The sequence below is a fragment of the Catharus ustulatus genome, chromosome 3 (genome assembly GCF_009819885.2).
Source record: "Catharus ustulatus isolate bCatUst1 chromosome 3, bCatUst1.pri.v2, whole genome shotgun sequence".
NCBI classification, from domain to species: Eukaryota; Metazoa; Chordata; class Aves; order Passeriformes; family Turdidae; genus Catharus; species Catharus ustulatus.
In genome coordinates, this window is record NC_046223.1 from 43,440,118 (window position 1) to 43,460,014 (window position 19,897).

Genomic DNA, 19,897 nt, shown 5'->3' on the forward strand with positions numbered 1-19,897 from the left:
AGATGTGCTGTGTCAGGAGGGGCACGGTGCCATGTGTCCCTGAAGTTTGCTGGAACCTTTCCATTAATTTAATGGGCTTTGGATTGGGCCCTGAATTCTCAGCTGTTCCAGCTAAATGGACTCCCTAGGCAGGCTCTCCTCTCGTTTTAGGATGAGGAGGCCTTTTGGAGACCCTGCTGACCAGGAGGTTCCCACCATTCTTTGGCAGCAGAGCTCCCATCCTGGAGTGCGCATAGCCCCATCACTACCCCTTGGCCACAGTGTGCACACACGGCTCCACACCTGCATCTGCCATCCTCTCTCTCAAGAAAGACATGCTCCACGTCCACCTCATCCATTTTTTAATCCCAGTAAGGCCCAAGTACTAGGGGTGAGGAGAGCGGAACCAGTGCTCCGCACTGCATGCCTCAATCCCCTCTGGTCACTGAGAGCTACTGTGTACATACACACTCAGGACTGGGTGAATTGATAATCCTGTGGAAGAAACAAATCCTGTGTATGACTTTAGCCCTAACCCTGCTCAAGACAGAAGAAGCCATTGGGCTGATCTGTGTAGCCATCATTTCAGGAGATGTTTCGGAAGGACGGGACCATGCCCTCCCCTTTGCCTATAGTTTTCACCAAACTCAGCACTGCTGATAATTAGCACACTTGGAAAAACTTATGTTTCTAAAGCTGTTTATTTTTAAGCAAAGATAGGTAGATGCCAATGCTGTGCATTTTCACAAGAGCAAGGAGCTGTGTGCTTTTCCAGACCTTTACCTGACAGTAAATTAAAGTAGATCTTGCTGTAGCACCAAAGACCTGATGTTACAGAGGTACTCAACCACTGATGGCCTTCCTTTTGTTACTGCTACTTCTACAGAAGCAGCATTAAGAAGGCCTAGCCAAGACCATGGCACTGACTGCAAAGTGCAGTACACCATGAGACAAGCCTGCTCCATAAAGCTTAGGAAGAAGAGGAAATACAGATAATTAAAGTGCTGAAAAACAAATGAGCAATGAAGATAGCAACAACACCTTCCAAGGCTCATTTTTCTGTCCAATCTGTGAGACTATGTTGCACTGAGCACCTGCTGCCATATGCACCATCATGCCTCATTTAATATATGATGCATTGACTGATTATTGGCAGGTTGTTATGTCACTGCTCAAATTGAAACTGCTGTTCAGACTGTCACTGACAGGCTGGTTTTCAATACCTCACATCACTCTCCTTATAAAAACTTCCCTTAAAAGGACACTTTGGGATAGATGAAGATGATAACCATGTCAGGACACTGTGAGAAGTGAGCCTGTATGTCTTGTCTAAGGTTTCACTTAGCAAAAAGCTAAGCTTTTAAACAGACAATCCTCTGCAGTCAGTGTGAGTTTTCCACTGACCTCACACCAAAGTGGAGTTCCAGTGGTTCATGTACTTATGCACATTAAATAAGGGGAATACATAAAGGTCACCAGCTGCAATAATTGCTTGATTATATCTGCTATCCCACTCTTTGTGTTTATGATATCATCCCCCTCCCCTGAAGTGAATGGGGACAGAGGACTTTCACCATCTTCACAAAGCTGCAGAAGGTGGCCCACAATGACTGGGGTTCAGCTTTAATGGAGTGAAAATTAGATTATTCCCTATATTTTCCTGAAGTAGAAGAACCTTTTTCCTGTTTCTGAAGGGTCTTTGCTGATTAATATGCAACACAACGTGAGGGTGAGCTCGTTAGAGCAAACCAAATTGGGGAAATTGCTTGAGCATTCAGAGCCAAGCCGAGGAATGGGATCACACTCTGTCCCACTATGAAGGCAACAGGCACCAGGGTCACAGCAAAACCCAAAGACACAGCTGGTACTTCAGTAGGTGTTATAGTCAGGGGAGTTATGGCCACCAGAGAGTTCACTGTTACCATTTCCTGGAGAGGGAAGTCTGGGGGAGCTCACAGCCCGTGGGAGCTGGTGTGTCCCAAACTCCCCTGGACTCCAGGCAAGAGTTTCAGCTTGCAAAAAAATGAGGACTTGAGTCATGAGAAGCCCCATGTCTGGATTGCAGTGGAGTGCACTCAACTCTTGCTCTTCCTCAGGAAGTGACTCCATATGTGTTTATATAAACACACACAACACACACACAACATGACTGGGCAAATATTACTCAAGGTTTTGCCGTTTGCCTTTGGGGTAAGACTGAGCACAACCATGGGGTCAATAGGTCAGAAGGTTAGGAGGGGAAAGATGGAGGGTTTATATACAATAAGTTGTTCCCCAGTCTTTGTAATAAGTCTCAGTCCTACTTAATGTCCCCATGACTCCACAGAGGCCTGCCAGATGCCGGGTTGCAAAGTTCAGTCAGTTCATCATCAGATATGGAATAAACATAGCACTCTGGTTATCATTAATAATATTTATTTTGGAAAAATATTTTAAAAATGAATTTCTTCATTAACAAAACAGTAAAAAAAATCAAATAACATTTGCACAATATTCCATAAATACATTTATATACAAAAAAATATAGTCACATAGACCCGAAGTGCCTTTGTACATATTTACCAAAAAATTTAAATTATAAAAAAATGAACATCACAAAATACTCAAGCTTTACAATTATCATGAAAATATTTTTACAGATTCAAAAAAATAACACACTTTTTCCTCACCTAGTAAAAACACATTTTAGTATCAAAAAAGACAATAAAGGCAGTGTTTGTGTCTCTAATTCAAGAAAAGACTGGCTCATAATAATCCAAAATATACACTTCAGGCAGTGCATGCTTCTTATGTAGTAATTAAGTCCATTCATTTAAATATATATAGAAAAGCAACTGACCATAGTGCAATGATAAAATTCATAAAAGGCAGTGCAACAGTAATCCTTGAACACAGACCCTTGCCTGGTGTCCATCTTGTTTCTTTATTTTGCAGTCACTTTGCTAACTTCAGTAGAGAACCAGCTCAAGCCTGAATTTAGTTTCTCAGCAGCAGTCAGTGAAGGAATCTATCTCCCATTCCTCTTTCAGCAGCATTCATTGGGGCACGTCTCCTCTGAAATTGTTCTGAACAACCACCTTGCCATATCACCTCTGGTTTACACCTGGAAAGGGAAAACACAAGCAGAGATCAGAAGAGGTTAATGAAACATATGAAGAGGGCTGTAAGGCTGCAGAGGGTCAGGACTCTGCACGAAGCACAGCAAGAGGTGGGTCAGCACACCTCAACCACATTACCATTGCACCCTGGTCTACAAAACTTGTCAAACCCACAACATCCACAGCAGCAAATCACTGAGCTTATCTTTCCAACATTCACAGCATCACAGGCTCAAGCTGGCTGGATTTCAACAGGTGCAAACTACTGTGGCTTTATGGAAAGGAGTTTATCTGCCCTGGCATGATTGGATAGGAGCTGCAGACCAAGACTTTGCTCTTCCAACCCTACTAACCTCAGTTGCTATGATGCACTCGTCTTTCTCTTCTGATATGACATACACCGACTGGTACTTTGTGTCCTTTGAAGTGGAATATACTGAATCTGGTCGCTTTCTTTCAGAAGTATCACTATTGAAGGCAAAAAGAGAAAGAACAAGTCAGATGGCTGTTGCTTAATGCTACCTATGTGATATACACTCCCCCTTCAAAGGCAAGCTGCCCTCTGCTCTCAGATGTGAGATACCTCTTTAGTTGTACTGCACTTTTCTCCTCTGCCTCTGAATCATACGTTTCACACTTGGCTTCACATTTGCTGTGCTCCTCCTTAACTGAGTCCTCATTCTTGAGTTCATGCACCAAATTGTAATCCACTGATGGGTATCTGACTTTGTAGCCATTTTTATCAGAGTTATCGCTGTGAAAGTCTACTTTCTTATTTGTGTTTTTAATCTGAGTGGCACCAATGACACTTATGGAGATGTCCTTCTCACGCTGGCAGTTTGCCAGGTTATTCATGGTCTCAGTCTCACTCCTGCAGGCATCAGGCTGGTGGTGCCTCTTCTGCACTCTGAGCCTGACGCAGACAACCACAGCAGCACACCCCAGCAGCAGCATGAGGACCAGAATAATCCCAGCGCAGACGGCGATCCAGGGGAACTGGGAGTTCTGGCCTTCTGTGTACTTTTCAGTGAAGTCAACGATGACGGGTCCCTGAGGTGGCTCAGGGAGCAGAAACTGGCAGTTGAGCCCGCCATAGCCCCGGGCACACTCACAGACATAGCGGTTGTTTCTTTCGTGGCAGGTGGCCCCATTGTGGCAAGGGTTGTGTTCACATCTGCTCACCGGGGTGCTGCAGTTCTTCCCGTTGTATCCTGGGGGGCAGGTGCAGGAATAGTCATTGATGCCATCCTGGCAGGTCCCTCCGTTGACACAGGGGAAGGAGGCGCAGTCGTCCACGTTGTCATCACAGTGTCTCCCAGTGAAGCCAGCCTGGCACTGGCAGATATAGGAGTTCCCCAGATCGACACACTGGGCTCCTGCAAGACAGGGAGGGGCACGAGCTGAGTGATGGGCAGCCAGACACAACAGCCCTCCACTCGCTGCTCTCGGGGCAACTGGCACAACCAGCAGCCGAGGAAAGTTTTCTTTTTGAGAGGTTAGCTCAACCCTTGCCAAGTCTGATCCAACATAAAAAGTACATATTTTTAAGAAAGATTTTTTGTTAAGCAGATTCATTTTTCATTCTCAGTCCTACTCCTTTTTTAACATTTCACTCAGCTCAAACCAGAACACTAGTCCAGGTGAGGTTAATGCCACATCTCACGTTACAGAGTTTGAGTGGCAAGAATAAGGAGGACTACAGTAAAGAAAGTCTTCACTGGTTTAATCAAATCAGGAAGATTACTGTTACCAGATTACAAGTAATATCCACAGACCTCTAAGACTCTTTGCAAAGGATTTGAAAGTATAATCTTCCAGATTTTCATGCATGAAGCTTCAGACCAAGTTCCTTGGCCACAGCCACTCCATCAGAAACTGCAGCCTGCAGCAATCACCCAAGCCATGCCATTGCTTTCTTAGTACAGATCCTCCACTAAGTCTATTATTGACATGACAAGGACTTTATTTACAAGAGGATGTAGTGATAGGGCAAGGCAGAATGGCTTTAAACTGAAAGAGGGCAGGTTTGGATAAGATGCTGTGAAAATATTCTTTACTGTGCGGGAACAAGTTGCCCAGAGAAGTGGTGGACGTTCCATCCCTGGCCGTGTTCGAGGCCAAGTGGAATGGGGCTTGGAACAGCGTGGTCTAGTGAAAGATGTCCTTGCCCATGGCAGGGCTTGGAACTAGATGACCTTTAAGGTCCCTTCCAATCCAGGCCATTCTATGATTCTATGGTTGATCAGAACACCCTAGACCAGAAGCCAAAGTAAGTGTATGGTCTCCTTCCAGAAGACGACTGTATCGTGTTTGGCCTTACCATTAGCACAAGGGCTGGAGCTGCAGTAATCGATTTTCTTTTCACAGTTGAACCCAGAATAACCCAGCGGGCAACGGCAGCTGTAGCCCCCGTCAGGGTTGTCGGTGCAGCGCCCACCATTGAAGCACGGCCCGTCAGCACAAGTCATCGCGCTCAGCTCACAGTTCTTCCCATAGAAGCCTGGGGGGCAGGTGCAGGAGTAGCTGTTCTCCAGATCCTGGGGGGAAGAAACGAGAAACAATCAAAACTTTGTCTGAACTCGCTCTGAAATCCAAAAAGGGATTTTGAAAATTAGTAAAACTGACATAAACTCCTCCCTTGGAGTTAGAGATGACACAAACAACTCAAACTTACAGTGCAGCTTCCACCATTCTTGCAAGGGTTGGCGTCACATTCATTGATTTCAATCTCACAGTTGGAGCCTGTGTACCCAGGTCGGCAGGAACAAGTGTAGCTCCCCTGACCAGTATTGGTGCACGTGGCACCATTCTTGCAGGGCTTGTGATGGGTGCAGTAGTTCAGGTCTGTAAAAGATACATTTTCTTTTTAAAGAGAGCAGCTAAGATGCTTGCCACTTTGCAAGGCTAGTAGAGGGTGGGTGAGCTAAAAACAGTTGCCTGCTTTCTGCATTTTAGAACACACATTCAGGCAAGGACTGAGAACTCACCCTGGTTACAGAAAAGGCCACCCCAGCCTTCCTGGCAGTTGCACTGCCACGGCTGCTGACAGGTACCATGAAGGCAGCCTGGGTATCGGATGCACTCATCACAATATCGCCCCTGCCAGCCCACTCTGCATCTGAAAAAAAAGATGACAACAAAGTCTCATCAGATTTAGACTTCTCACAGTTGGAAACCGTATCACAAATTCTGCAAGCACACTGATGCCAAGGATCAAGTTTCCTAGAAGCCCTCAGTGATCCTTCATGTGAGAAAGTCACCAAGTCCAACCATAGCATCAGCTTTCATAGGTTCTAGCTATTTCTTCCCCTTCCTTAGATAGACCCGTGGTTCCAGATAGTTAATTTGTTTACTCTAATAACAAAGAGTACAATAACCTTAAACCCAGCACTTTAAAGCCTTTCGGTTAATATTAATGGCACTGATGTTTGACTTATGGAATAATACTTTGATATGGCATCAACTGGATATCTCAAATTTCCACCTAATATGAAGAAAAGCCTTTAAACCAACCCTTCAAATGTCCAATGACTTATTTAACACCAGAGCATCAACAGTGAAAGACAAAGAAGGAAGCAGGAAGGGAGGGGAAAACTTACTTGCATTCCCCAGGCTTGTCGCAAAAGCCATGTTGCTCGTCACATCCAGGCAAACAAATTGCTGTAAACAAACCAAGCAGGGAAAGACATCAGCACTGGTGCCAAAACAACTCTCTTTTACAAGTCTGAGTCTGAGAGCACCTTGTGGATGAGGAGGGAGTCCCTTTTACTAGGCTGGGGCAGTTAAGCGCAGCTGAATTAATCTCTGGAGCCTGCAGGAGTATTGATCTTGCCCCGTAACTGGGCACTTTACTTATCACCAGGGATGAGCATTCTTCTTAATACAGTTGCACACAGACAAAAGAGGGCTCACAATTGCTCCCTTCCCCACAGCCCCTCACCCCCCTTCCCTTCCCAGTGAGGGTCAGAAGTCCTTTTTTCCAATTCTATGCACACAGCTCCACCTCTTAATATCCCCCGAAACTGTGTGTGCAGATAAGAGTGGACAGCTGGTGTGCAGGGTGCCAGTGCAAGACAGCTGCTCTATTGTCTATTCTCTCCCAGCAGCTGCCCCACTGCAACAATACCCCGGCCCCGGAGCCAATGGGGCCGGCGGCCGGCGACCGGGCAGCCTATCCCTGCCCACAGCTAATCTATGGCACGCGCGTGATTTCGCTGCAAAAAAACTTTTTTTTTTTTTTTCACTTATTCAAATAAATAAGTCTAAAGTTCTTCCTCCCTCCTTCCCCCCTCCGCCCTGCTCTGAAAAGGGGCGGGCGGGTGGGTGCAGCCCTGGTAAAAGAGGTAAGCGGGCCAGCGGGAGGGAGGATGAGAGAAGGGAAAAAAGGGACTTCTGCTCATTACTTCGCCTGGTTATGGAACTCATTAAGCAGGCACTGCAAAGTTTTAATTCAACAAAGCCAGCCGGAGACAATGGCATGCGAGGGGAAGGAGGGGGGAAGAAAAAGAAAGAAAGAATCAGTGCTGATAATCAGATCGCCTCCAAGTTGGAAAGAATGGAGCTGGGGGCAAGGCAACGGGAAGCAATCTGCAACTGGCAGCTCCACTCACTAACGGCAAAACATTCTTTTTGCATGCACACATAAACACATCTCCCCTGCCTAGTAGGTTTGTGTCAGTGTTATAAGCTTTTTTTTTTTTCTGAGAGGGAAAACACAGCAAAGAACGTACGTAATGAGTCAAGAAAGATGGACAGCCTTCTGCTTCGCTGTGGGAATAGCAGAGATGTACAGGCATTCAAAAGTGTTGACAGCCCCAAAAGAGCTCATTATCAAAACGCTTCCTTTTTCCCCACCCCTTGACACAACTGGGCTAGGCACTTTTGATCATAGGAAAGGTTATAGCTCTTGTTTAAAACACTATCAAAGAAAATGCAAGCCCCTTTGCCTGCTGTGTATTGTGCACCATCATACCATGAACTGCTAAAAGCATCCTAGCAATCTCTAACAGTGTGAATAATCAATCAGGAATGGTTTGATAGCAGCTCAGCTGGGACCACAGTGTAGGTGGTTTAAAGAGAAACAAAAACACAACAAGAAGAAAGCTGAAAGGCTGCTTTACAGCCTGGAACTGTTTTCTTCCTGCCTGCCTGGCCCTTTGATGACTGCGGAGGAGCACTGGCCCAATACGTCATCTGCCAGCATATTTCAGATCCGTGTATACACACAAACACAGAATGCCATCACACGCTGCAGCAGGGGCTCTGTGTGCACGTTTGGGTGTACACCACTACGGATCTACAAAGGGCGGAATCTTGTACAACCGGAAAGTATCCGACATCCTGGACTATCCTGTCTGTGATCTGCTTACTGTCCCAGCTTTTCCTGCTGTATCAACACACCACATGCCTCAAAAACTTCAAGCTCTGGGGTATGTTTCATGTCCCTCACTACTTTATTAGTATCAATTATCATGGCAATGGCACAGAAGAGGGCTGGGGAAGAAGTTGAAGTTTCTTGTGGCCTCATGTGCAGCAATTTCTGTTAGTGCCAGCACATGAGTACCCTAAATGAGAAATGTACAGTCTAGAAGCCATAGAGAATGTCTTGGACTTCCCAATATTTTTCTTAATACAAGGTCACAGAGGATCAGACCACAAGAAGCCTGTCACATGGATGTTGCCAAAGCCAAGCTCCCTCCCCTGGAGCTGTACCCTGTTGGTGATGATATCAAAGTTGTGTGGTTGGAAGTGTAAAAAGTAGTCCTGATATATTTCAATAAATCCTCAAGCAACTGCTGAACATTGTTTGAGACCAGATTAAATGGTCTAAAGCAAATGAGCAAGAGTGTAGGGTTGGCACTGACATTTGGTTGGCACTGACATTTGGTTGGCTTGAGAAGGGGCTGTCTGCATTAACTTTCTGTGGCAACGCCAAGGATCTCCCATCCCTCACACTAGTAAGGCTTGGGCACAGAACCAGACATCCACCCACCATTGCTTGGTTCTCCCTCCCCATGGGGTCTGATGTCAGAGAAGCACCCTTCCACCAACCCCAAGAGCTCAAGAGACACTGCTGCAAGGGGCACCCAAGGAGACAAGGAGGTGGATACTCACGCTCAGTGCAGTACTGGCCTTTCCAGCCGGGGTTGCAGACTTTCTCTCCACGCTCTCCACAGGTGAAGTGGCCAAAGGCATCGTCCCGGGGGCGGCAGAAGACAGAGCAGCCTTCTCCATAGTAGTGCTCATCACACACGAAGCGATAGGAGTACTTGAGGTCAGTGCGGCCGCTGCTGTGCAGGTCCTGGGACCACTCTTCACCCACTGCCAGGTGTCTCTGGGTGGCCAGGCGGCTGATGAGGCGCTCAGGGTTTTCTGTGGGAAAGTGGAGAGGAGAGTGGTTAGAGCGCCCAAAGCAGGCAGGTGTAGGGGCATCTCTGGTGGGAGGGGAACTGCAGAGGCAGGATGACATTGCTGCGTGCCAACAGGTTGGCCTCTCTTGCCACAGGTCTACTGTAGAGGAGAATGTGCTACGCACTGCAGAGAAAAGGGCCAAATAGGGCTGCAGGGCTGGGATTATGGCAGGGAAAAGTGTGTTTCAGGACACTTACCGGTGGTGAGGTCATCAGGCGAGTCCGTATGCAGAGCCTCGATGATGAGTGAGAAGGTGCCCTGTGGAAAGAAGGAGCAGAGACAACCCACCAGGAGAGCATGAGAGCAGGTAGGCACACGGGGCAGTGCCACCAGTCCCCAGGAGTTATCAGCCGTTGTCCCCCTCCCATCTTGACACTTCAAGGGGATTGGTGGCCTCTTGGAATGGCACGGGACGGGATGGGTATGTGCCGCCCCCTCCAGCATCGCCCCCCACTTACGGGCCAGGTGAAGCCGAAGGGGAAGCGGATGGGATTGCTGAAGGCGGGGTCGGCGCCGCCCGCGCCGTCGGGGACGCTGAAGGAGTTGGCGCCCAGGACGGGGGTGATGGCGCTGCCGTAGGTGCAGGGCGGCTCGGGGGACACGCTGGCCTGGTAGTGCTTGAGGCAGACGCGGAAGAAGGTCTTGCAGTCGCACTGCTGGAGCCCGCCGGCGCCGGGGCCGCCCCCGCGGCAGCAGTTGCGGTTGCTGAGCAGCCCCTTCTTATTGACAAACTCCTGCAGCTTCAGCTCGAAGACCCCGGAGGAGCCGACCTGCGGGGCGGGGACAGCGCCCGTCAGCCACCGAGCAGCCCGCTCCCCAGCCCGATCCGGGCCCCTGGCAGCCCTCCCCGCTCCTCAGGGCTGCGACAGGCAGCGACGGTCCCTGACATCCCCCACGGGACCCCCCGGTGCAGGCGTTCCTGTCCCCCACCCCGCGGGCACTTACCTGGCAGCGGCTCAGCAGCACCGAGAGGACGGCGAGTGTCAGCAGGAACCGACCTCCCATTTTGGAGGTGCAGCTCTGGTGCCCTCGCTTTCCTCCCCCTTATCTTCTCGTCAGAGGGAAAAGGGGAAAGTGTCTCTCGGGGTACGGGAAAAAACACAGCGGCCAAAGCCGCTCGTCCCAGCAGAGCTGGAAGAGTTACTGTCACGGTCTCCTTCTTTCAGGAGTGTCTCTGACTTTTTTTTCCCTTTTGTCGATATCTCTAGATGTAGCCTGTCGGCAACTGTCAGGTCTTTCGGATGGCAAAAGAAAAAGAGAGGAAAAAAGGACGAGAAAAAATATTTAAGATTTATCTGTTAAACTCTTTTTCTTTCGCAATCCACGATGCTCCTCCTTTTCTCCAGGAAGAAAAAAATAAAAATAATAAAATAAAAGCAACTTAATTCCCAACAGAGGCAGAGAAAAGGCTTCCCAAGGAAGATTAAAAATTGGCGATCTGGAAATCCCTGCAGAGGCAGCGGCGGAGGCAGCGGCGATAATTCCCGGGGCGGTGCGATTCGGGAGCGGCTCTGCGCGGCTGCGCTCGCCCTGCGCACGTCGGGGCTGGTGGGTGTCAAACAGCAGCGGTGGCGGGCAGGTCACGTCGGAGCCTTGATCCCCTTTTTTCTTTTTTTTTTCTCTTTTCCTTTTTTTTTTTTTTTTTTTTTTTAAAGGAAGCGAAGCTCTCTTTCCTTGTTGTGGGTTTACTTTTGTTTTCAGAGGAATCCCAGCCAACAAAAATAAGCTCGTGTCTCAACAGCAGCGAACAGAGCGTGTCCGGGTGTGCTCCTACGGGGGAGGGGGTGCCTGCTCTGCTCCGCTCCGCGCCGCGGCTCGGCTCGGCTCGGCGGCTCTCTCCGAGGGTGAAGCGCTAAGGATCTGCCTCTCCTTGGGCGCCTGCCGCCCTTATATCCCGCCGGCCGACTGCATGCCTAATGAGATGCAAATGAGCAGCCCCCCAATCTGGCTAGAGCTGTCACAAAGGAGCCACTTTTCCAAACCCTCCTCTCAATGGATCGCCAAATGGTCAGTGAGCTGTAAAATGTGCAACCCTCCTCCCCCTCCCCTTCGCGCTCACAAAACGTGTTCATTTACATTCCTGCAAATTTGGTAACCGCAAGAATCCCCCTTCTGCTCCGGGGAGAGGGTAACACCCCCTCTGCACCGGGGAGAGGCAGTGCAACACGCTCCGGCCAGAGAGCAGCCCCGGGGACGGCGGGCTGTAATTGCCTCTTGGAACGTGCGGAGCAGCCGCCGTGACCCCAAAAAGTGACTCGGTGATCGTGGCTACTCCAAGGGGCATCTCCGGCGTTAAAGGGACGAGGGAGGTGGGAGCCAGCGAACCACAACGAGGGGAGTCCCATCCCGTGAAATTCACACTGCATTAACCCTGGCAGAAGCGGGGTAACTGGGGAAAGGGGACATCGAACGTGGACGAAGTGACCCGGGGCTCGCTCTTCCCTTGGCTCCGCTCACGGCGCGCATCCCGCCGGCGGAGGCACGGGGGATGCCCCGGGTCCTGCGGCGAGGGAGGACGCGGGCGGGTTCGCCGCGGAGACTCGTGGAGGGGACCCGTTTGCGGGGCTCCGCGGGTCCCGTCCCCGCCACCACCGCTGCCGGAGAGAGCCGCTCGCTGCGCCCGGGACCCGCACCCCTCTATGATTATTATCATCATCACCAGCAACCTTTCCCTCTCTCTCCGTCTCTCTCTCTCTCCCTCTCTCTTTTTTCGTCCTTCAGCTTAGTAAAAAGTGAGTTTGGTGTGTGTCGTTCGCGTGGCTGTCATTAAGGCCGTTTGTTATTGTGTGAGGGCTGAATCAGTTAGCTCTTTGTGCTCTCAGCTGTATGGTAATGTAGACAGCACCTGCTCCCTGCACAATGCGAGGGAGAGAAAGAGCTCCCCTCGGCGCACGCTACTGCCTCTACAACAATGTCCGCACATTTTTTAAAGAAATCCCTTCCAGCACTTCCCCCCTCCGCAACACACACACACACACACACACACACACTCTCTCATACTCACATACACACACATACGTGCACACAAAATAAACTAGTCCAAATTTACACTCGTTGTCACCTTTACAATTTTTTTTTTACGTATCAGACAGTACAACTTTTGTTTTGATCATTAAAACATGGAAAGGAGTCTATTGGTGCGGTGAAAAAGGGATAGAGACTATTACCATCTGAACAGTTTCTTAATGATGGATGGAAGCAGGGGATAAAAGTTGGAGGGCGACTCTGGCATGTCACTCGAAGCAGGGCTTTCCACTTTGTTTAGGCCCTCTGTTTAAACACCTTTGGTAGGCGCAGGCGGATTCATTAGGATGCAAGGTGTAACTGTCTCTGTAAATGTCATTTTAATTGTAACAGATCATTTCAGCACAGATTAAGCTTGTGTGCGAAAGGAGAGGATTTGGCTACAATAACCTCACTGTAGGTATGCCGTGCTAAAAGCCTTATTATGGCGAGTTTATTGGGTTGAAACGTGCATTTGCATGGCAAAATGTGACTTCCATTGAAGCAGATGTCTTGATCACAAATTATCTTACAATGCGCTAGGAAAAAAAAAATCTTAAAGACTTCTTAAAGTAAAAGCATTGAGTAATACCAATTAAAAGAAAATCACTAATGAGTTCATTCAGCCCAGCTCTTCTTGACTGTTCCAGGACTGTAGCTGCCCACATTCATTTACTAGGGGTTCGTGGCACCTACCCCAAACCCGGGCCACCTACCCCAACCCTTGGTACCAGCATCCAGATCTTTGCAACGTTTTGCCACTCAGCGTGTGTCCTTTACATCTAATAGTAATCGAGCGAACCATCTACATCCAGGTGCTCTTCCTCTCCCCGCCCCTCTTCGCAAAAGTTTAAAATGTACAGGAATGTTTGGGTTTGATTTTTTTAATTTTTTTTTTTTTTTACCCCGGAACTGTGTCTGGGCGGAGAGGGGACCAGCGATCCCGCAGGCACAGTGCGAGGACGTAGGGAAGGCGGCCCGGGATGGAGCGGAGCGGAGCGGGCGGCGGATCCCCGGAGGCCCGGCCGCCCGCCCCCGCCGTGCCCAGCCTCAGCAGCGGGGAGCGGGGGGGCGCATCCCGCAGCAGCGCCGCTTTTCACTGCACATTACTTTTGCCACCTAGCGTCAACATCTTTTCAAGTGGCTTGTCGCTGCTTCGCAAACTTTGCTGCGGCGTTATCCCGGGGAAAAAGAGAGAGGAGGAAAACATCACTTCGTATGAGGTTTACTAAGCGAGTGGGGCGGGGGGGCGGGAGTGAGCGGCAATATCTGTCTTGAAATTTGGGTGGTGACCCGTCGGTGGACGCGAGAAGTGATATATCAACGCGGATCTTTTAATCTACGAGAGATAGAAAGTTGGTCCATTAGCATCCCCTTGCTTAAAAAACTGGAAATAAAAAGTTACACGCGCGAGGGCTTTAACCTAGCGATAGGGAAAAAAAAAAAAAAAAAGAAACCAAACCGAAAAAACTTGCCCCCAAATCCTTAACAACCCCCCTTCGGTACCGGGTATTTGTTAAATTGACGTGGCACAGATTTCTCGATTACCGCTGCTGAGCGTGACTGAAAGGCGCCGTGAGAGCCGGCAGGATCCTGCCCACGGCGCTCATTCTTCTCTGGCTTAATTTATGCCACGCGATTCTGTATTGGGGAAATCAAGCAGAAAGCTCCTTTTTCTGCTTTTTTCCCCCCTCTCCCTCTCTCTTTCAGATGCTGGACTAACGGGGAGACTGTTTAACTTAAGTGTTTCTATAGGAGGCTGTTGTAGTTTAACTCCTGCCCACCAGTAGCTGAGGCGAACAAAGGAGGGACTCGAGGTCTAACTATTCATCCATTCTCTGCACTTTAATTTTCATTGATTTCGAAGACAAGGGGAGCCCTTAGGGATTCTCGCTGAAGGGGGATGACACGCCTTTAGACGCGATCAGCCCCCCAGCCAGCCATCTGCTCCCAACCAAATGGCGCTTTTTCGCTCCCAACCGCGTGTCTCCGCACCGCGCTCGCCCGCCGCCCCCCGCCACCCCCGCCGCCCCCGCGCTGCTAGCCGTGCCCGCGCACCGCCACCGGCCCCCGCTGCCGGTCCCGTCCCGTCCCGTCCCGCCCGACGCCCATCGCGGCCGCACCCGCCCCGCCGGCTGAGCCAGCGGCGGGACCCCCGGGGGCGGGCGCGGGGCCCCAACAGGGCGCGGTGACCCCGCACGGCCGGGACGCGGCGGGCCCGGCCCCGCCTGCCAGCGGTTCGCTGGGGCTGGTGGGGTATTGTGCTCTCCCTCCCTGCCCCTAATTGACACCCTTCCCGCAACGCCGGCCCCCCTCTCTTGCTTCGGCGAGTATTTACGGTCGCGCCGCGCACCAGCGCGACCAAGAGCTCCCCATCGGCCGCAGCTTTTATTTCTAAGCGAGCCAGATTATGGGAAAACTCACTTAAAAACGGGGGTGGGCGGGATATGTGCGTGTGTTAATTAGGGCGACGCGCTGCCATCGCTGGCGTGCAACCCTGATTTTCCCCGGGACGGAGAGCTCCGGGCATATGGCGAACGGTGCGTCGGCGGAGGGACGTGTACGTGTGGAGCTATGTGTAGCCGAGTGTGCATAATATTTTAATTAGGTCTATAGTCCCTACGGAGGTATGTGTGCGCGGCTGCCCCTCCGCCGCACGCCCCCTTCACCTGTTCCTCCGGGCCAAGCCGGGCCGGGCGGCAGAGAGGAAAGGGATGGAAAGCGGGGGGAAGGCAGGCAGGATGCCGGGGCTCTGGCTGCCCCGCTGGCCCCAGGCTCGGCGGCGTGACCGGGGTGCTGGCGCTGCCCCGGGCCCCGGCGCCCCGGCCCGAGGCGGGTGCGGGACGGGCGCGGAGGGGCCGCGGTGCCGGAGGGCGCTCCGCCGCCCTTGCCGTGTGCGGGGAGGAGGATTAAGAAGTTTAGCGTGTAGGTTAGCCCAAAGTTGCAAAGGCATGTGCTGATTAGAATAAGAAAGGGCAGTCGCGTGGCTCAGCTGGCACACAGCGAGGCCAGATGATAGATAAGCAGCTCTAGGTCTTCCCTTCCCCCCCAGTCCCCTTTTTGAAACCGCAAATCATCTGCTCCGGCCCTATCCTAGCCCCTCATTTTCATTACAATGGTTGTGTGTTTACCTGTGATCCTGGGACGGGGCATTCCTTTGTCTCCCGAGGAGATTACCGCAGCCAGCTGCTCTCCAACCCTTCCCCGGGCAAATCCCGAAGTGGCTCCTATATGTGTTTTACTGATTGCACACGAGGAGAAAGCCAGATACCCCCTCCCCCCGGCCCCGGCCCCGTTTCCCTGCGCTACTTGTTTGTTTGGGTTTGTGCCCTGGCTCGCTTCCGACGGGATTTTGCTTGTGGGAAACTAAGAGGGATAAAATTGGTCACTCGTGTGCGTGAGCTGTCATTTCTCCCAAAGTCGGAAGGGTGAAGGCCTGGTTACCTCCGCCCGGGGGGGCAAAACCACGGGACCCCCCAGGGAACGACGGGACAAAAGGGGTTCCTGGAAAGAAGGTTTCCCCCTGCCTTGTCCTTCCTCAGCCCTTGGTCTGGGACATAACATTTCTCGTGGGTGCCCTGAGTATTCCTTCGCCTGGCCCCTGTTCTGGGACACGCAGTTTCAAATGCTCCTCCTGCCCATGCCCCTCTTGGGAGCACCTCGGCCTTGCATTTGGAGTACTGGCATCTTTGCCCGCCTTTAAATTCAAGGATACTCAAGATCTTCACCGCACCAGAAGCCACAGAATACATTTGAGCTTGAAAACTTTCTGAAGTGCCTTACCACACAAAATATTCCTTATTCCTGATATTTATCCTGTGCCCCAGCACCTTGCCCTGTCAAGCAAGCCCAGTGTAACCCCATGCGGTGCTGAGGCCTGGCTTGTCTTGGCAGGAGTGTCACAGAGCGGGAGAGTGAGCAATAGGACTCAGATCATGTACAGGTGACAAAAAATGTGATGGCACTCCTCAGAAAAATGTTGTGCATTGCAGCTATGAGATTTTCCTGGATGGCTGGAAAGATCCCCTTCTGCTACCCACTTCAGTAGCAATATTCGCTGCCTCTGCCAGTTCTTGTAGGAAAACTCCCTCTTCTGCCCAGCATTATTAATCATCCTGTTAAGCCAGAACTGTAAATAGTAGCTGCAAACTACCACTGCAGCGCAGGTCACTCTCTAGAGCCCTGTGACAGCACAGAGTGCTGCTGTACTGTGCTGCATTTCATGCATGAAGGGTTTTTGTGTTCCCCCCTTTGCACAGGGTGTGTATCTTGTGCATTGTATGCTGGCTGCAGCACAAAACTTGCTGCTAATAAACTTTGGGGGAGGAGAGGGGACAGCAGTTTGATTATATGCTTCCAGAGCTTTCCAAGCCACTTCCAATTTGTGCAGTTTTTATTTCTTTCTGCATCTCTCCACGTTCAGGGTAGGCAGGGGGTGGGAGAAGGTGGGGGCAAAAACTCCTCTGCAGAAGGTGGTTGTGAGAAAGAGGATGGGTATGGATGGGGCGGGCCTGAGCTTTTGGAAATGCTTTCCCCTTTTCTGAGAGCATCTGCCCGGAGACGAACAGATGTGGGCACCTGCGGTGACAGGCCACATATGCTCCATCCTATTCACAGGCATTCAGACACCGCTACAATGGTGAGGCTTTGTGCACACGGAGTCACCAAATATATTAATCTGCACTCCCCAGAGCACCGCTCTCTTTAATTTTTCACCGGCGATAACATCTGATCTAATCTTCCCATGGGCTCCCCCGTGTCCCTCTTTCCCCTCCCGGAAAGATGTGAAGTTATTCAGGTCCCCACCTGTTGCCGCCGGGCTGCGAGCGGGTCTCGCTCCCGCCCCGCACCCGGGGCGTTATCCCGGGATGTGCGGCCCGGGGAAAACGGGGGCTCCCCTCCGCTGCCAATCGCCGGGCACGACAAAGCGAACCCGCCACCCGCCCCCCCTGCCAAAGGAAGGGACATAAATCTCGCAAGTGCGACTCGGGGGGCTGAAGCCATCTCGGTGCGCGACGCTTTCATGTCCCCCGCCCCGTCCCCCCGTGCCGGCCGGGTTTGTTCAGGGGCACAATGGCCCCTCCGGCCCCATTGTGGCCGTACAAAGCCGAGGGACCGCAGCCCGCGGGCGGGGACAGCCGCGGCTGCCAGCGGCCCGGCCCCTCACGGGCACGGCCCCGCCCGGCCCGGCCCCGCCGCCGGGCGCAGGCGCGGCCCCGCCCGCGGGAAGCGGAAGCGGCGCTCGGGTCAGTGCCGGCGGTGGGGCCGAGGCCCGGGGGCTCCGGGGGCCAGGCGGGGCCGGGCCGGGCCGGGCGGGGCCGGGCGGGGGCAGCCCCGGGCGGGGGCAGCCCCGGGCGGGGGCAGCCCCGGGGTGCGCGGGCAGCCCCGGGGTGCGCGGGCAGCGCGGCCCCGGCGCCGCACGGACCCCGGGGCGAGGGGCTCGGCCTTGCCGGGGCTGCGCGCAGCGGCCCCCGCGCCTTGCGGGGTTCTTAAAGGCCCTTCCAAATTAAAGAGGGTGGTATTCAGAACTCTGTCTTTAACTGATAGGATTCGGGAATGCTTTAAAAGCTGTCTATGCACAATACTTTGTAAACTCACTTTCCTTTCTTTGCTTTTTGAATACCGTAAGCATGTATATTTTTAAATAATAATAATAAAAAAATCTAGCCTTGTTTTCCTAGTATTGTGTACTTCTCTTTATGCTATTAACGTGACATCTCCCTCACTGGAAATACTCAAGAACCGTCCGAACGCAATCCTGTGCCGTGTGCTCTAGGATGACCCTGCTGGAGCAGGGAGGTTGGACTCTGGTTCATTGCAGCCTTACTCATTCAATGATTCTGTGAATTTCCTTTGGTCATTCTTCCGGGAATCTTTTGATACTTACATTTTTCACTGATACAAAAACAAAAAGTGGAAGGGAAAATGAATGAGTACTTACATTTGGTTTGCTGATGGGAAGTAGACTGCTTGAAATGTATAAAAGCCTGGATACCGCAATGAGCTGCCCATAAAAGCAGAAAAATAACACTTCTGTTTCCAAACAGCTTTGAAAAATATTATTGTAGAATTTGTTTGTTTTCCAGTATTGCATTTTAGAATGTTGTTTTTATTTTTCTTCTTTCAGACTGCTGTAAGTTTCGGAGATCAGCCATGGGTGTTAGAGGCTTGCAGGGATTTGTGGCAAGAGTTTGCCCTGATGCGTGCCAAACGGTAGATCTGAGAGAAATGGCAGAAAAGCATCGCATTGACCATCCCGACTCCCCACCTGTTATCGTAGTAGATGCCATGAGTTGCGTTAGACGCTGGTACACACCGGAATCCTGGGTGTGTGGTGGCCAGTGGCGGGAGTACCTTGCCATTTTACAGGATTTTATCAATGCTTTTATGGCCGCTGGTATCAAGTTGGTGTTTTACTTCGATGGGGTGGTAGAAGAGAAAAAGAGAGATGAGTGGATCAAACGGAGGATGAAGAATACTGAGGAAATAACCAGATTATTTCAGTTTATCAAGACTCACAGGAAACAGCCAGGGAGGGAAATGTTTGTTCTTCCTTCAGCACTGCCTACTTTTACACGTTATGCCCTGAAGTCACTTGGTCAAAAAACAGTCTGCACATTGCAAGAGGCAGACTTTGAGGTGGCTGCATATGGTTTGCAGCACAACTGTATAGGAATTCTGGGGCAAGATAGTGACTACCTCATCTATAACACATGTCCCTACTTTTCCATTGAGAACCTCCGTTTGGACAGACTGGTCACTGTCATGTACTCTCGAGAAGTTCTTTGCCGTGTGCTGGGTATTAGTTTGACACACCTTCCTCTCTTTGCATGCTTGCTTGGCAATGATATTGTTCCAGAAAGCATATTGGAAGGCTTTTGGCACAAATGTGTAACCACCAATCCTCATAGGAATAAGAGCTACAACAGAAGAACAAACATACTGCTATCTGTAGCAAATTACATCTCAAAAATTCCGTGCTCGTACAGCAGCCTGAAACACTTGGAAGAGATAATACCTCTGGGATCAGACAAGACATTGCTTTGCAGAGGAGTGAACTCCTACCTTTTGCCTGGGCAGCAGTCTCCATGGATTCCTCCCAATGTATCAAATTGTCAAATGTTATCCCTTCAACAACAATCAGCTTTCTGTCAAGATAAAGAAATATTTCAGGTAACTTGTTTTTTAAAGCTTAATGATCACTTTATTGCCATGACTAGATAGTGGAAGTTATTAATGAGTACACCAGTCCTATTGATTTAAATTTACTTGTGCAAAAATATTTTGCCTGTTAAGTAGAGCCCCACTTACTATTGTGTGTGTTAATATGAGCACAGCTGCAACACATTTAATAAAAAGTAGTCCCTCTCTTTTTGAAGTGTCAATTAGGTCAAATAATGGGGAGC

At 50.7% G+C, this 19,897-nt stretch overlaps 2 protein-coding genes across 2 annotated transcripts in view; one reads left to right on the forward strand and one right to left on the reverse strand.

The window, feature by feature from the left end:
- Positions 1-2,403: 2,403 nt before the first annotated feature.
- DLL1 (delta like canonical Notch ligand 1) lies at positions 2,404-10,890 on the reverse strand. Its single transcript, XM_033054758.1, has 11 exons — positions 10,434-10,890; positions 9,947-10,258; positions 9,686-9,746; positions 9,192-9,449; positions 6,677-6,737; positions 6,065-6,195; positions 5,752-5,921; positions 5,398-5,614; positions 3,661-4,453; positions 3,431-3,545; positions 2,404-3,082 (listed from the first exon to the last, which is right to left on the reverse strand). Exons 1-11 carry the CDS (start codon positions 10,491-10,493, stop codon positions 3,077-3,079), a joined length of 2,184 nt encoding a protein of 727 aa, XP_032910649.1. The 5' UTR covers positions 10,494-10,890; the 3' UTR covers positions 2,404-3,076.
- Positions 10,891-17,690: 6,800 nt separating this feature from the next.
- Positions 17,691-19,897, forward strand: part of FAM120B (family with sequence similarity 120B) — a 47,861-nt gene continuing 45,654 nt past the window's right edge. The window contains exons 1-2 of the mRNA XM_033054759.1: positions 17,691-17,737; positions 18,619-19,664. Coding sequence (XP_032910650.1) covers positions 18,645-19,664 — 1,020 coding nt within the window. The 5' untranslated portion in view covers positions 17,691-17,737; positions 18,619-18,644. The remainder of the gene's footprint in view (positions 17,738-18,618; positions 19,665-19,897) is intronic.

Excerpts from the sequence above, each read along its gene's own strand:
- DLL1 (XM_033054758.1), bottom strand. The coding sequence starts at position 10,493 with ATGGGAGGTCGGTTCCTGCTGACACTCGCCGTCCTCTCGGTGCTGCTG. Across the intron at positions 9,747-9,946 it reads CCTTCGGCTTCACCTGGCCC|GGCACCTTCTCACTCATCAT; the intron begins GTAAGTGGGGGG and ends TTCTTTCCACAG. Across the intron at positions 6,196-6,676 it reads GACAAGCCTGGGGAATGCAA|ATGCAGAGTGGGCTGGCAGG; the intron begins GTAAGTTTTCCC and ends CTTTTTTTTCAG.